Below are 14,906 nucleotides of genomic sequence, written 5' to 3' on the forward strand. Positions count from 1 at the left end.
GAGTTCAACCAATAGTATTAACTAGAACAAAAAAAATACTAAAAGGGATAAAGTATTAAATTGTACTGCACTTACTCCTCATGTAGGATATCTGTCCTTAATGTGTTGTCCAATGTGAATTAATGTTATAACTAGCACTCAAACAATTTTTACACTTTATGTTTCCGTGTGGGTGCAACTGTTGAAATCTTTACTTAATATACACTAAATTGATCTTCTGGATACAAAGATAATTGAAAATGTATCTTGATGTGAATGGAATGGGAGAGGGAGCAGGAGATGGGAGGGTTGTGGGTGGGAGGGAAGTTAAGGGGGGAAAAAGCCATTGTAATCCATAAGCTGTACTTTGGAAATTTATATTTATTAAATAAAAGTTAAAAAAATTAAAGTCTATGAATTGTATTTTTTCTAGTATCAAGTTCAAAGGAAAGGTCATGGCAAGCTGAGATTTTCAGAGAAAGGGTCATAAAAAAACTGAGACTCTAGCTTGGTCCTGAAGCCTACCTAAGATTTCTAGAGCTGGAAAAAGTAGAAGGGACTTCAACTGGAATTGAGGCCAGAAGAAGACTCAGAGGGTTCAGATTATGAGAGAGCAGGAAATAACACAGAATAAATTGATGCAGAGATGATAAGCAATGATTTGACAAAAGGTAATGGCCAAAGTCTAGAAGTGCTGAATATTCATTCCAATATCAGATATAGATATGGGAGCAAATCTGACCTCCACAAGATCCTCAACACATAATTAATCACTCATTAAGTATTTAGTAAACATCTACTATGTTCCAGACACTGTGGCACGCACTGAGGATAAGCAGTGTATAAAACCAATGGAAATATTTGTTTTCACTGAACTTACCTTCTAATGTGGGGAGATAAACAGAACCTGCCTGGTATTTTCAAGCAAGGAAACCATCATGACTTGAATGATGGAAGAAAGTGTAAGGTCTCTGCCTTTCACTTTGAGAGATTTAGGGAGCCGCTGGAGTATTTTGAGGGGCAGATCGACTTGATTGCACCTGAATAGGGTCATTCTGTCTTTTGGGTTGAGAACTGACAGAGAGGACAAGAGTGGCTGCCAGATCAGTGAAGAAATTGTTGCCATAATCCAGTTAAGATAATGGAGGCTTGAACCGTAGCTTTAGCAGTGCAAGTAGTGAGAAACAGATTCTGAATTCTGAAAGGATTTGCTGATGGATTAGATGTGTGAGAGAAAGAGAGGGCCAACATGACTCATCTTAGGCCTGAGAAACTAATTTGAAGACAGGGGCTGCCAGTAACTGGGAGATACAAGAATATGCGAAGAGAAGTGCCATGAACTTGGCTGAACCAGTGTCTATATTCAGCTGAGTTATCTTGAAAGGGGATTTCAAGACTAGAGATCAGAGTGGGGATAATCTGTATCTAGACAGGTAGGCAAGACTTCATCATAGCATATATAAGTAGTGAGGGTAAGCACTTATTCATTCAACATATCTTCAAACTGGCCTATTTTAATGTAACCAACACACCAAGAGAAGTAAGATATCTTTCCTCCCTAGATGAAACAAATGTTCCAATGAAAGAATCAGAAATATAAATAAATAATTATAGTACATTAAGCATCATAGAAGTACTCAGCATTTGAGTCCCTTCTATCTGCCAAGTAGTGTAGTGAGAAAGCAGGAGTTATGCACTATCGAGCATCAAATAGGGAGCAGTTAAGATGCCTGCATCTAACACTGAAGTACTTGCATTTGATTCACACCTCCAGCTCCTGACTCCAGCTTCCTGCTAATGCAGACCCAGGGGGCAACAGTGATGACTCTTGTAGTTGGGTTCCTGCTACTCATAAGGGAGATTTGGATTGAGTTACTGCCTCCTAACTTTGGCCCAGCCCCAGCCCCAGCCATTTCCAGCATTTGGGAAGTGAACCTGGATGGGATGCAAGTTGGGACAGCTGCATCCCATACTGGAGGAGCTGAGTTCAAGTCCTGTGCCAACTCCCATTTTTAGTTTCCTGTTAATGCACACCCTGGGAGACAGCAGGCGTTAGAAAAGTGGTTGGGCCTCTGCCACCCATGTGGATGAACCAGATTGAATTCCTGGCTCCTGGCTTTTGCCTGGCCCAGTCTCAGCCATTTTGGGCATTTGGGGGAGTAAACCAGCAGATGAGAGCTCACTTTCTCTCTCTGCCTCTCAAACAAATGAAATAAATAAAAACTAAGAGTATATTATAAGCCAGCGCCGCGGCTCACTAGGCTAATCCTCCGCCTAGCGGCGCCGGCACACGGGGTTCTAGTCCCGGTTGGGGCGCCGGATTCTGTCCCGGTTGCCCCTCTTCCAGGCCAGCTCTCTGCTGTGGCCAGGGAGTGCAGTGGAGGATGGCCCAGGTGCTTGGGCCCTGCACCCCATGGGAGACCAGGAAAAGCACCTGGCTCCTGGCTCCTGCCATCGGATCAGCGCGGTGCACCGGCCTCAGCGCGGTGCGCCGGCCGCAGCGCGCCGGCTGCGGCGGCCATTGGAGGGTGAACCAACGGCAAAGGAAGACCTTTCTCTCTGTCTCTCTCTCTCACTGTCCACTCTGCTTGTCAAAAAAAAAAATTAAAAAAAAAAAACTATACTATAAATTCTTGCAAAGGTTAATAAAGATATTCACAAGAGTTTTCACCACAATATGACATTAGTGATTTAACAGGAACCTAGATTTCCCATCACTAGAGATATGTATCAGGATAGATTATTGGATATTCAGTAGCACTTAGAAACAAAGTAAGTGTACACATAGCAATGTGGATGTAGTTCAAAAACCTACTATTGAGTGAAAACAGTTGGAAATGGATATTTACAGTCCAATTACCACTTCTGTAAGTGTAAAAGGCATACACAAAACATTACCTGTATTAAATTATTAAGGATCTGTATCAAATCCATTCCAGTTTTTATCTAGAAGAAAGAGAGGGGTTGAAAAAGATGAAGAAAATAACAAATAGAAAAAAAGAGAGGGTCCTTGTAGGAACTGATGACGACCGTGTGCTAAGAAATGAGAGGCAAAGTTAACTCATCGCACCTGAGGTAAAATAACTAGCTAATAGGAATCTAGCTGATAACCTTAAGGGGAGGAGGAAGCAGAGAGACATGAAGGTATGAAAGGTCATCATAGGTTCAGGGAACAGTACCAGGTTGAGTGTGACTTGTGAAAAGCTGATATCTTTGAAAGGTTTGGCAGAATTGCACAACTTCTTAACATGTGGAAGGCATAATCATTTTAATCAATATATCCCTTTTACCTTGTTGGAGCTAAAGACAATCCTCTGCTTGCATCCAGCATACGGTGAAATTGTCTTTCAGAGCTAGTGGTATCATCACATCTCATGAGTACTCCAAATACCGTAGTCCAGTAGGTCATTTCCATTTAGTATAGCCACCAGGAATGTGGTCCTTATCCTACTAGTTTAAAGCTGAAGTTCCACAAGCAGCAATGTTGTTGCTCTGGCTGGGGGGGTGGTGGGAAGGGAATCGGAGGCCTAAAGATGCCTCATTCTGGGGCACCTGCCTGGGGAAGTTCATCTCACTTACCCCAACTAAGTGCTGCCAGTTAACTCGCACCTGTCACACTTCAGCTGAAACCATTTCCCTTTGGCTGCCCGCCCCTCCCCAATCCCAGACTGGGTCAGTTCCAGTATCATAGGGGTGTAATTATTCTTAGCCCTTATCACAGTTGTAACTCCACATTTACTTTTCTGATAATTTGCTTATGTCAATCAACTCCTATAGTTCCAAGTTCAATGTTGGCAGTCTTTTCTTTCTCTTTTTGCTCATCAATGTTTCACTAGCACTTAGTACAGTGCCTGGTACTTGGTAGGCACTCAACAAACTTCTCAGTTGGATACAAGAACTCCAAACAAAGGAAACAGGGAGAGACAGGTTCACACACACAGTGCAGAGGCAGGAATAAGGAATTAGGCTTGGTTTTAATGGAGCAGGGTCAAGGGGGAGAGATGCAAGGAAAATGTGCACTGGTCCCTGTGGACAGGTCGCGAGACTGCTACACACATACCCGTCATCTACTCTAGTAGAGGATGGGCATAAGTAGGAGCAGAAATGAACCATAAAGGAATTAACCAGTGTTTAACACCCATTCTATTTTCACGTATGTCAAATTAATTATGAAACTGAATTGAGGAAAGGCTAACATTTCCAGAGGTCCTGAGGCAATGTGTTACCCATCAAAAGGCACAGGATGCATCCAGGGGACAGTCCAAAGTCTCTTGTGGGAGCAAGGGCGTTACTGTTTGCCCGCTGTTTTTATAGGTTGCATGAGGCTGGATTACCGTTAGCTGCCACTGTTACAAATTCAGTTTTCGCCAAATTCTTCACCTTTATTCTCCTCTGCTCATTCCACTTCCAGCTCAATGCAAAAAAAAAAAAAAAAAAAACCAACAAAAACCACAAACAAATAAAAAACCAAACCAAACGAACCGTTTTGCTCCAGTCATAGCCAGGCTGAACTCCAGTAACTAAATGCAGTCGACCGCTGCGAGCGGCCCTTTCTCACGACTTCCGACTTCACTGGCGCCTCTACAGTAATGGGCGCTGAGGCCTCAGCAAGCACACGAGACGGCACAACCTGTCACCGCCCTTCGCGCCTTCCCGCCCTCCGCCGAGCTCGCGCACGCCCAGCCCGCGCACCCCGACCCGGCATCCGGGCTGGTTCCCAGCAGTGCGCATGTGCGCGCTCCTCGGCCCTTAAGGAGGGAGAGGGCGGGGCCGAGGGGGCCGAACCCGCGGGGGGAGGGGCGGTGTCGGTCACGTGACTCGGTTTCACTGTTTACACGCGGAGCGGGCCGAGCTTTCAGCCTCAATCAGGCGCTCGGCTCCGTTTCGGTTTCACTTCCGGTGAGGGGCCGCCTTAGAGCGGGCGGCGAGCCGACGGCGAGCGCGGGCGGCGGCGGTGACGGCGGCGCCGCTGCCGGGGGGCGTGCAGCAGCGCGGCGGCGGCGGCGGCGGCTGGGCCTGGAGCGCCCGCAGCCCAGCTCTCGGGGGCGGGCTCCCGGCGCGAGCAGAGCTGACGAGAAGATGGAGGAACTGGTGGTGGAAGTGCGGGGCTCCAATGGCGCTTTCTACAAGGTACTTGGTTCCAGGGCAGGGCCCATCTTCGTTCTCCCTTTCCTCCCTTTTCTTCTTGGCGTCGGCAGGAGGCAGGCCTTGGGCCCTCTTCCCGAGTGCCGCGCCCGGGGCCAAGGCGCGCTCGGCGGGATGTTGTTTGGGAGGGAAGACCGGACCTGGGGCCTGTAGGGAGCCCCGCTCCGTCTCCGCCCTGCAGCTTATGGGAAGGAAAAGGAACCTAGGCGAAGTGGGGGCCCTTTCGGGGACAAGACCCGCCAGGGAGAGATGAGGATGGGGCAAAAGCCGGCGGCAGGTACGGGATCCTGGCGGGAAGGGCCGAGATCGGCGCTAAGTGACGGCGACGGCTTATTCCTCCTTTCCTAAATATCCTCTGGGATCCAGGCCTGACGTGTGGGTAGTTGTGGAGGAGCAGGGGGCGCTTCAGCCGGGCCGCCTCCTTCCTGGCCAAAGAGGGTTTAAGGTCTCCTTTGGCTCCTCTTTTCCAGTCCATCATTGGGACTTCGGAGAGCTCCCCTGTTCTGGGCAAGTAAGGGGTGCAGAGACAGAGTAAGAAGTGGTAGTCAGCACTCAATCACAATGGCAACTGATTTTCAGTGGCCTCTTTTTGTGGATTTCAGAGGAGATTTTACACTCAAAAGTTTCAGGAAAACCCTAACATCCGAGCAACAATGCATTAAAGAAGTTGATCGTCGGGAACGTTCACAGTCCCCTTGCCTTTATATAAATGGAGGTAAATTCAGGAATACACACGCTTCAGTCTCTAAAAAGATGAGCCGTTCTGCTGCTTATGTTTTCATGTTTAAGTCTCCAAAGACAAATATATACCACACAGAAATTAACGGAGAGTTTAGGATTACTAGGGAATTTTTGAAGACCGTTTGGAAATATTTGCTCTGTGCTCTTAAGAACTTGACCATATTTTTTTTATTTATTCTCTACCGTTGCAGTGGATCTAACTATTGAGATTTTAAAAAGGCATTCATGGATTCACTGTCTTTTTAAGTTACATCATTGCAGCTCAACTATTAACATTTTTAAAAAGAACATTAAAAGTATTTTCTTGTATTGGTAGTGTTTATTGGGATGCACTTACTGTGTAGATCTAGTAATCTCTAAGTTCTTTTCATCTTGAATGTAACTTCTGTAAATATCCCACATGACAGCAGTATTTTAGCAATAGAAGATGCACATAGTAGTATGAAAAATAGTTATTAAACATAATGTGTTAACCAGTTTTGTGGAAACGTTTGGACTTCAACATGTAAGTGAGTAATATATATCTGTTCTATGCTTTCTGCAAAAAGAAACCTCTTACTGTACAAAGAAGCAAAACTGCACAGCATTTATGTTCTTAATCTCACCAATATAAAGCAGTTTCAGTTGACGCTGCAGTCAAAATTTTAGTTGCATTTATTTCAGTGATCCATAGTTTCTGCTTGTTTGTGTAGAATCTTTCTGGGTCCTGGATTGATAGTTTTAGTCACTTGTTTTGTGGTATTAACTATTAATGTATACATATGTGCATATATCTGTGTATGTATGTATGTATGCATATGTATATATACATATAGTAATGGTTAAGTAGTACCCTAATCTGTAATATCAGCTTAGATTAGCTTTGGCTCTTAACTCTCTTTTAGTGAAGTTTGCTTGCCATAGAGAGTAATTAAAACATCCTGGTCTTGAAAGATTTTTTGGCTCACGTGATTTCGTTTGTAAACTGTCTGGAATATAAGAAATATCCTCTGCCTTTTGTCATTGATCTTCCCTTTCTGGGTTTCATTTTTTAACAGAGTCACTAAATTTGAAGGTGAACAAACAAGAATGGGTTGTCCTTTAGTTCCCATTGGGGAAATATAATACTTGAATGACTATAGGGGAATTTTTTTATGGTTTTTAAATTAAGGTTGATTTTTTTAAGAAAACCTCAAATGGTCTATATTGATGGAAACATGGTTTTGATAAAGAAAAAAGGTTTAAACCTTTATATAACTTATAATATTGCTTTGAGTTAGAAAAGTAAAGCAAAAGTAAAATAAGTTCCTCATCTGGGATGGACAGGAAGGATGGAAAGTAAAGATCAATTTAAAAAATGATCACCTGGAGAAGTGTAAAATTTTTAGAGAAAAATGGAACATTGCTCATCAAGTTGATTTAAAAAAGTCTTCAGAAACTAAATAGATTAAACAACTTCAGGGTAATTTGAATTCAGACGTTGCTGTGCCTGGCAGAACCACCATATTCTGAAGGGCAGTTCTCCATCTTCTGAGTACATTGTCCAAGTTTGCAGTATCAACCACGGATAGATTGTATACTGAAAAATGTTTGATTCTTTCTCTAAAAAATAACTCGAGCTTAGGATTCAGTATTAACAGAACTATGAAATCTAAGCCCCAAGATGCAACTGTTCTATTTCTTTGCCCTTTGGTGTTTATTCTTAAAAACTTTGAAATTGGGTTTGGTAATCGCCAGAGCCACTACTTTTATGCTTAAGTACTTCTCTCACTTAGTAAAAGTTGATTACATGTATCACTCACAGAATCCTATGGGTACCCTAAGATATAAAAACACTGTGGCTTATACCTTATAAAATCTTTATGGAGCATTTCCTAAAGGATGGTATTAATTCTAGGGGTATCTGCCCCAAATTATGTAGTTTTCTTTGGACTGGGAGTTCTGATGTGCTGAGAATGGTAATGAATTAACTCCATTTTAGATATAGTATGTATGTCATTCCAGTGTAAGCACCACAGTAATTTGTCCTCTAAGATTCATAGGTTTTAGTATGTTTTGAAGTTTGATATATGAAGACAGATTATCCTTTCATGAGCATTTTGGTAGCTAGCAGCTAAATATGATAAAAATGTATAATCAAGAGGGAATCTTTTTGATGAAGACATTGATTACTAAACACTGCCAGCTAGAAATCACTGTTTTACTGTCTATAAACTTGCATAAAGTTTGAGTTTAGAAACTTCCTTAAAATGAAAATCAGTTCACATTCACATATGTCTCTGAAGTCTCTTGAGCTAACTTTGCATGCAGATATTATTTTGTGACTCTAGGAAATGAGTTATTCAGGTCAACCACCTTACCCCCCAATCCCTACCCCAAAATTTAAATACCCTTTTCAGTGTTTATTATCTATATGGATTCAGTGCTTGCTGAGATGATTAGAGTCATAATTAAAATCATGGTTAACAGGTGCTAAATGCTTTCTAGGTGGCAGGCACTGTTGTGTGTTTTATCTGTATTAATTTATGGAATCCTCCCCCATAATTCTGAAGTACTGTTATTCCCATTTTTTTAGATGAAGATGTAGATATACAGTGAGATATTTCTTCATACAAATACCTGTTAAGAGAAGGTGAAGTTAGAAATATTTGACCCTGCTAGGGATACTTTCATTACATTTGGATCTCAAAACCTGAATTATTCAAAAGGTAGAATACATACAAGAAAAATTAATAACTTGTTTAATACTGTTTTCTCTGTAGCTGTGTTGTCTTTTGGTCAGGATGAACCAGAAAGAATTGTATTTTTCCCAGGATTTGTGGTAAATGCCCATGTGAAATTAAATATTCCTGGAGATAATGCTGTGGTTGTTAAGGACTGTTGATGAACTTATTGTACTTTTCTCTTTTTGTTCATCCCATTATGTTATTGATGCCCACATACAAAGGGGGACCACATAAAACAACTTGCCTTATAGATGAAGCTTTGGGTTTGAATCTTAACCACATTTTACATGTCCCTGTTCCCTGTCTTTGCATGGTTTTCTTTTGGAGACATATTTTACAGTGTTACAGATTTTCTCTTAGAAGAATTATCATAACACTACATGTTCTGTTGTTAGTGAAAAAAACCTACTGATTATGTAGTAGATGTGTTGCCTAGTGGTCAGGAGCTTACACTGAAAGTTCTATGCACAGTAACCAATCTTGTCATAGTGGCTTCCATTGTAAGATAGTAAGTATGGTTGTGATTGCCTCTTTGGCCCAGTTAACCAGTACACTAAGTGATTTCATAATGATTTTTTTAAGTTCCTGTTTATCCCCCTGGTGAAGAACATATATCTGCTTTGAACTGTATCTTAACATTTTTCTCAAACCCCAGATATTTTATTAACATCTTTTTTCTTCTCGTAGTCTAAATAGCCTTTTAGAATTTAGTATGTTTATGGAAATATACTTTTCTTTTTCTATTCTGATTTTTCCTTTGTTGAGAGGTAACATTCTGTAATGCAAGAGCATCCATGGTACTGCATCTTTTATGATGTATGCCCCCTCTCTACTTTCTTTCTCATTTAGTGCCACTTATGTGTATGATTTCAGTACTCACAGCAACTTCCGAAGTCTGGTCCGATACCTTATGTGCTGATGAGGACTCTGAAGTCCAAAGACCCCCTCTTGGAGACCACGACTATTACGTAGAGCCAGGATTTTGACCCTAGATGTGATTTGCAGTGAAGCTTTTTTTTAAGATTTTATTTATTTATTTGAGAGGCAGAGTTACAGACAGAGAGAGGGAAAGACAAAGAGAAAGGTCTTCCATCTGCTGGTTCACTCCCCAAATGGCCACAACGGCTGGAGCTGGGCCTATCCAAAGCCAGGAGCCAGGAACTTCCTCTGGATCTCCCACACAAGTGCAGAGGCCCAAGCACTTGGGCCATCTTTCACTGCTTTCCCAGGCCATTAGCAGGGAGGTGAATAGGAAGTAGAGCAGCTGGGACTTGAACTGGCACCCATATGGAATGTCGGTACTGCAGGTGGAGGCTCAGCCTACCACACCACACAGCAAAGCTCTTAACTTTAACTGCTAAGTTCACTGACTCCAGTAAGTGCCCTGGCTGCCATCTAATACAGTGAGGCTCCCTTTGTGCATTCATTAAAAACTCATTCAGAAGTTCCTCCTTTAGAAACCTCTTAGGCATTTCCTTATTTTGTTCACAAACTCCAACTGTGCTTGATAGGTAAGGATCATAGCAAAATGTAGTTTCCAAGTTGGTGGTGGGTGGAGTGACAGTGCCCTTGAGGTGTCCAGGAAAAAAGTCTGCTTGATGTGGGTGAAGAAGGGGTAGGGTCAAAAGGAGGAAGCAGTAAGCTGTGGAACCCATGTAGAAATGACAGTTTAAAGGCCTTGGACTCATCTAAGATATTTGCCCTTTGTGTGAATGCTGGTCAGGGCAATTGTTGTATTCTGCTTGTTAAAGCAGCAACCAGAAGGTACTACATGACTTCCATATTCAGATAATATGCAAACAGTGACTAAAAACAACTGATTTTGAAACAGTCACTCAAACATCAACATGCAGATAAGCCTCTTTAACTCAGAGGCAGAGGCCATGTTATGCTATGATGATTAATGAAACCATTTCTGACATTTTCCGCTTGGAATTGCATATAGAGCCTGTGAACACTTTTTTTTTTTTAAATAGTCACAACACTTGGAGATCTTCCTCTTTTGAGGGAATAGTTCGTCTTAGGAAAGAGACAAATGTGATCAATGAGTATGAATAAATGGGGCAATAACTTTTAGGCAAATAGAAAAAATAAAAATATATGACAATATCATAATAAGATTTACTTTTAGGATGATTTTTATAGTGGATGTGAAAGCAGTCTCCAACATTTTTGAATGATTTAAATAAGTACTGCCCTCTACAGTAGCCACTAAGCCATAAGTGGCTACTGGAAATATGGCAAGAGTGAATGTGAAACTCGATTTTATTTATTTTTAATTAATTTAAGTGAAATGGCTACATGTGGTCAGTTGCTACCATAGTGGAAACACAGTTTTATGCAAGGATAGTAGTATTGGATAAATACTGAGAACAGCTCTTTACCCAGCTGGAATAAGGCTCCGTAAGCTGACTAAAGGATTTAACATTTTCAGCATGTAATATACAGAAAGAAACTAATGTTAATTACTGCTAAGGCATGCAAACATAATAAAATTTTAGACGAGGATAAAGACAGAGCAATGGCCTTTCTTGGTAAATAAGGAATCACTCACCTCCTAATAGGAGTCTCATTTTAGTCAGTAATCTAATATCCGTCAAAGCAAATTGTTATTTTGATCTTAGCCGTCATGGAAGCACCAGAGAGACATAAGAGTTGTCCTTCCCGTTTTCTATATTTTTTATGACTTAGTTTATAAAACTAAGAACCCACAAGTGACTGGTTTCCACACCCTTAGCTCAAAATAGGGCCTCTTTTTGCTGAAGTGATGAAGTAATAGTGAGGCAAACAACCCCTTAGAACAAACACTGGGGGCATGCACATTTATGAAATCTCATGTATTCCAAAACATAGTGTTAAAACTAGAGTTCTTAAAATACATTGTAGAAAATGTTGGTAGCCTAAATATAGCAGAGTAAAAATAAGCAAGATCACAATGATAAGAAGAAAATGTAGATTTCTCCCGCCTTGACCCAGCAACTATAAGGATATACTACCCAAGCTTTAAAATAATAATTTAGCTACCTTGGATATAGTAGAGCCATTGTAATCCACCTTAATCTACAAAGAAACTTTTAGTGTAGTTTCACTTTTCTTCATTTAAACATTCTTGGAGGTGTGTGGTTGGTGTCTATCATTTTCCAGGGCCCTGCTTCAGCTTCCATATTTTTTTTCTAGGAGTAGATGATTAATGCTTGATTTATATGCCTTAATTTGGGTTTTGAGGAAGTTTCACTTTTTTTTTAACAAAAAGATTTATCTATTTGAAAGGCATAGTGACACAGAGAGAGGGAGAGAAAATGGGAAAAAGAGAAAAGAGATCTTTTATCCACTGATTTTCTCCCAAATGGCTGCAATGAGCGGGTCTGAGCCAGCCCAAAAAGCTGGGAGCCAAAAACTCCATCCTGGTCTCCCATGTGGCTGTCAGGGACCCAGATACTTGAGCAGTCATCCACTGCTTTTCCAGTTACATTAGCAGGGAGCTGGATTAGAAGTGGAGCAGCTGGGATTCAAACCAATGCATTGTCAGCATGGCAAGCAGTGGCTTAACCTGCTGTGCCACACCACTGGACCCAGGAAGTCTCATTTTTTACAAAGGGATCCTTTTACCTATATCAAGCCTTTGGAAAAATATTTTTTTCCTAAAGATTTATTTATTTATTTGAAAGCAAGGTTAGAGGCAGAGAGAGAGAGAAATCTTCCATCTGCTAGTTCACTCCCCAAGTGTCCTCAATGGCCAGAGCTGTGCCGATCTGGAGCCAGGAGCTTCTTCCAGGTCTCCCACGTGGGTTCAGGGGCCCAAGGACTCGGGCCATCTTCTGCTTTCCCAGTCCATAGCAGAGAGTTGGATCAGAAGTGGAGCAGCCGCGACTCGAACCAGTGCCCACATGGGATGCCAGCACTGCAGGAGGCAGCTTTACCTGCTATGCCACAGCACCAGCCCATGGAGAAATATTTCTTTACCAATATGTTTGCAGTAAATCATTTGTTTACAACATTATCAAGGACCTACTATGTACTAAAAATTGTGTGAGATACTTAGGATACAGAAATTTAATCCAAACTACCTATCTTCCCAATGTGGATATACAGTATCCAAAGTCATATGGATTTGTTACTATGTTTTCTCCTAAGAGTTTTATAGGTTTAACTTACATTTAGATCTCTGATGTGTTTTAGTTGATTTTTACATATGATATGAACTAAAAGTTATTCCAGTTGTCTCAGCACCATTGGTTGAAAACACTGTTCTTATCCATCATTGAATTGTGTTGGCTTCCTTTTTAACAAAAACTTTTACTTTGTTATAGTTTTAAATTTAAAAGCAAAAATTAAGTTGTACAGAGTTCCCATATATGGTTTCCTTTATAACAAAGAATTTATTTCCATCATACTGTAAGCTGTTTCTTAATTCCAAATCTTTGTGTTACTTAGGTCCAGTGCAATGCCTCTCCATCTTCTACTCCCGTTTGTCTAATTCTTGCTTATCTTGTAAGGTTCACTGGAAACCTCACTTTCTTCTAATAGTCTTCCCTTACTAACTGCCACCCAACCCCAACACACACACACACGTTTTCCCTAGGGCTGGGATTGGAACCTCTTAGGTAATGATCCACTTAATAACTATTCACGGAGTTCATACTAAGCACTCTGAAACACAACTGTGAATAAAATTAAGACAGACACCATCCTCGAGAAGCTTACTCCTGGGGAAACAATGGGCAGTGATAATGCAGGGTGAGTCTATGGCGGGAATGGCATAGAATGCTATCAGAATACAGAGGACAAGGATTTAACCTAGTCATCTAAGTTTTCCCATACATGTTGACATCTGAATGGAAACCTAATGCCAATCAGTAGGAGATCGCTAGATGAAAAGAAAGACAGTAAGAAAGAAGGAACAGCATTTATGGAGAGAGACTCTGAAGGTACAGAGTGTGTCACAAGCAGTTTAGCACTCCTGGATTACAAAATCTAAAAATGTGAAAGAGGAAGCCTTCAGAGTCTGGGGATGTGGGTGACTGACTATGAAGAACCTGTTTTTATTTTAAAGATTGATTTATTGATTTGAAAGTTCGAGTTACAGAGAGAGGAAGAGACAGATCTTTCATCTGCTGGTTTACTCCCAGATGGCCACAGTGACCGTGGCTGGACTAGGCTGAAATAAGGAGTCAGGAGCTTCTTCCAGGTCTCCCACTTGGGTAACAGGAGCCCAAGTACTTGGGCCATCTTCCACTGCTTTGCTCAGGCCATTATCAGGGAGCTGGACCAGAAGTAGAGAGGCTGGGACGCCCAACTGGCACCCATATGGGATGCCAGCATTCCAGATGGTGGCTTTACCTTCTCTGTCACAACACCAACCCCCATGAAGAACCTTTTACAGCCAGAGGAGTATGTAAGGTCCTATAGGCAGGGAGAAACCCGTGAAGGAGAGAAAGAAATATGTACAGCATAAATGTGAGTAAAAAGCTTAAATCTCTCTGAGCTATTTTAACATGAATTATGATGTAAAGTCAGTTGAGTTTCTTTATGCTTTGTCCTATTCCTCTAATTGCCCAAACCCTCCTTTTCTGCACCTATTGAAAACTTCATTTTATAGAATTACAGATGACATCTTTCTGTAGGTTGCTAACAGTTGTGCCACCAGATTTAAAAGATTTGAGTCTCTGGACTTTTATATTTTTTTCCTCCAAGTGCCTATGAGATTGAGAATTTAATTAAACTCTAGTAATTGGCCTTGGTGGTATTTACAGCATGTGATTGGAAATTTATTGTACTTGTATATATTGTGTATATATATAGTTTGAAGATTATATTTAATCATTTACTATTCTTTTTTTAAGATTTATTTTATCCATTTGAAAAAGCTACAGAGAGAGGTAGAGACAGAGAGGTCTTCCAACCACTGGCTCACTCCCCAGATGGCCTCTACGGCCGGAGCTGCGCAGATCCAAAGCCAAGAGCCAGGAGCTTCTTCCGGTTCTCCCACGTGGGTGCAGGGGCCCAAGGACTTGAGCCATCCTCTACTGCTATCCCAGGCCATAGCAGCGCGTTGAATTGGAAGAGGAGCAGCTGGGACTAGTACTGGTGCCCATATGGGATGCCGGCGCTTCAGGCCAGAGCTTTAACCCACTGCACCACAGCGCCGGCCCTGAATTCTCCTAAAATTTTATTGAAAGATAGATTACAACAGACCTGTAAGGGCCAACATAGAGCTTTGAAATGTTTCTTAATTTTTAATACTGCTGGCCTAAAGTATACCTCCAGATTTGCACTCAACCACTGCATTGTAATTTTAGTATACCCCTGTTTCTCCTATGAAATGTTGAACTCTGG

The 14,906-nt window shown here is 41.5% G+C and overlaps 1 protein-coding gene and 1 pseudogene across 17 annotated transcripts in view; one reads left to right on the forward strand and one right to left on the reverse strand.

Moving 5' to 3' along the window:
* LOC100354637 (POU domain, class 5, transcription factor 1 pseudogene) overlaps positions 1 to 4,046 on the reverse strand; it is a 48,113-nt pseudogene extending 44,067 nt beyond the window's left edge.
* A 750-nt stretch (positions 4,047 to 4,796) lies between these two features.
* Positions 4,797 to 14,906, forward strand: part of FMR1 (fragile X messenger ribonucleoprotein 1) — a 41,674-nt gene continuing 31,564 nt past the window's right edge. For 16 of the 17 annotated variants that reach the window (XM_008273452.5, XM_008273451.5, XM_008273455.5 and 13 more), the window contains exon 1: positions 4,878 to 5,109. In XM_008273452.5, the coding sequence (XP_008271674.1) occupies positions 5,059 to 5,109 (51 nt within the window). In that variant the 5' untranslated portion in view covers positions 4,878 to 5,058. Of the gene's footprint in view, positions 5,110 to 14,906 lie in introns of all 17 variants that reach the window. The other variant, XM_008273450.5, reaches the window with a different exon arrangement.

This window comes from Oryctolagus cuniculus, chromosome X (genome assembly GCF_051225735.1).
Source record: "Oryctolagus cuniculus isolate XC-2025 breed Fujian yellow rabbit chromosome X, ASM5122573v1, whole genome shotgun sequence".
Classification (NCBI taxonomy): domain Eukaryota; kingdom Metazoa; phylum Chordata; class Mammalia; order Lagomorpha; family Leporidae; genus Oryctolagus; species Oryctolagus cuniculus.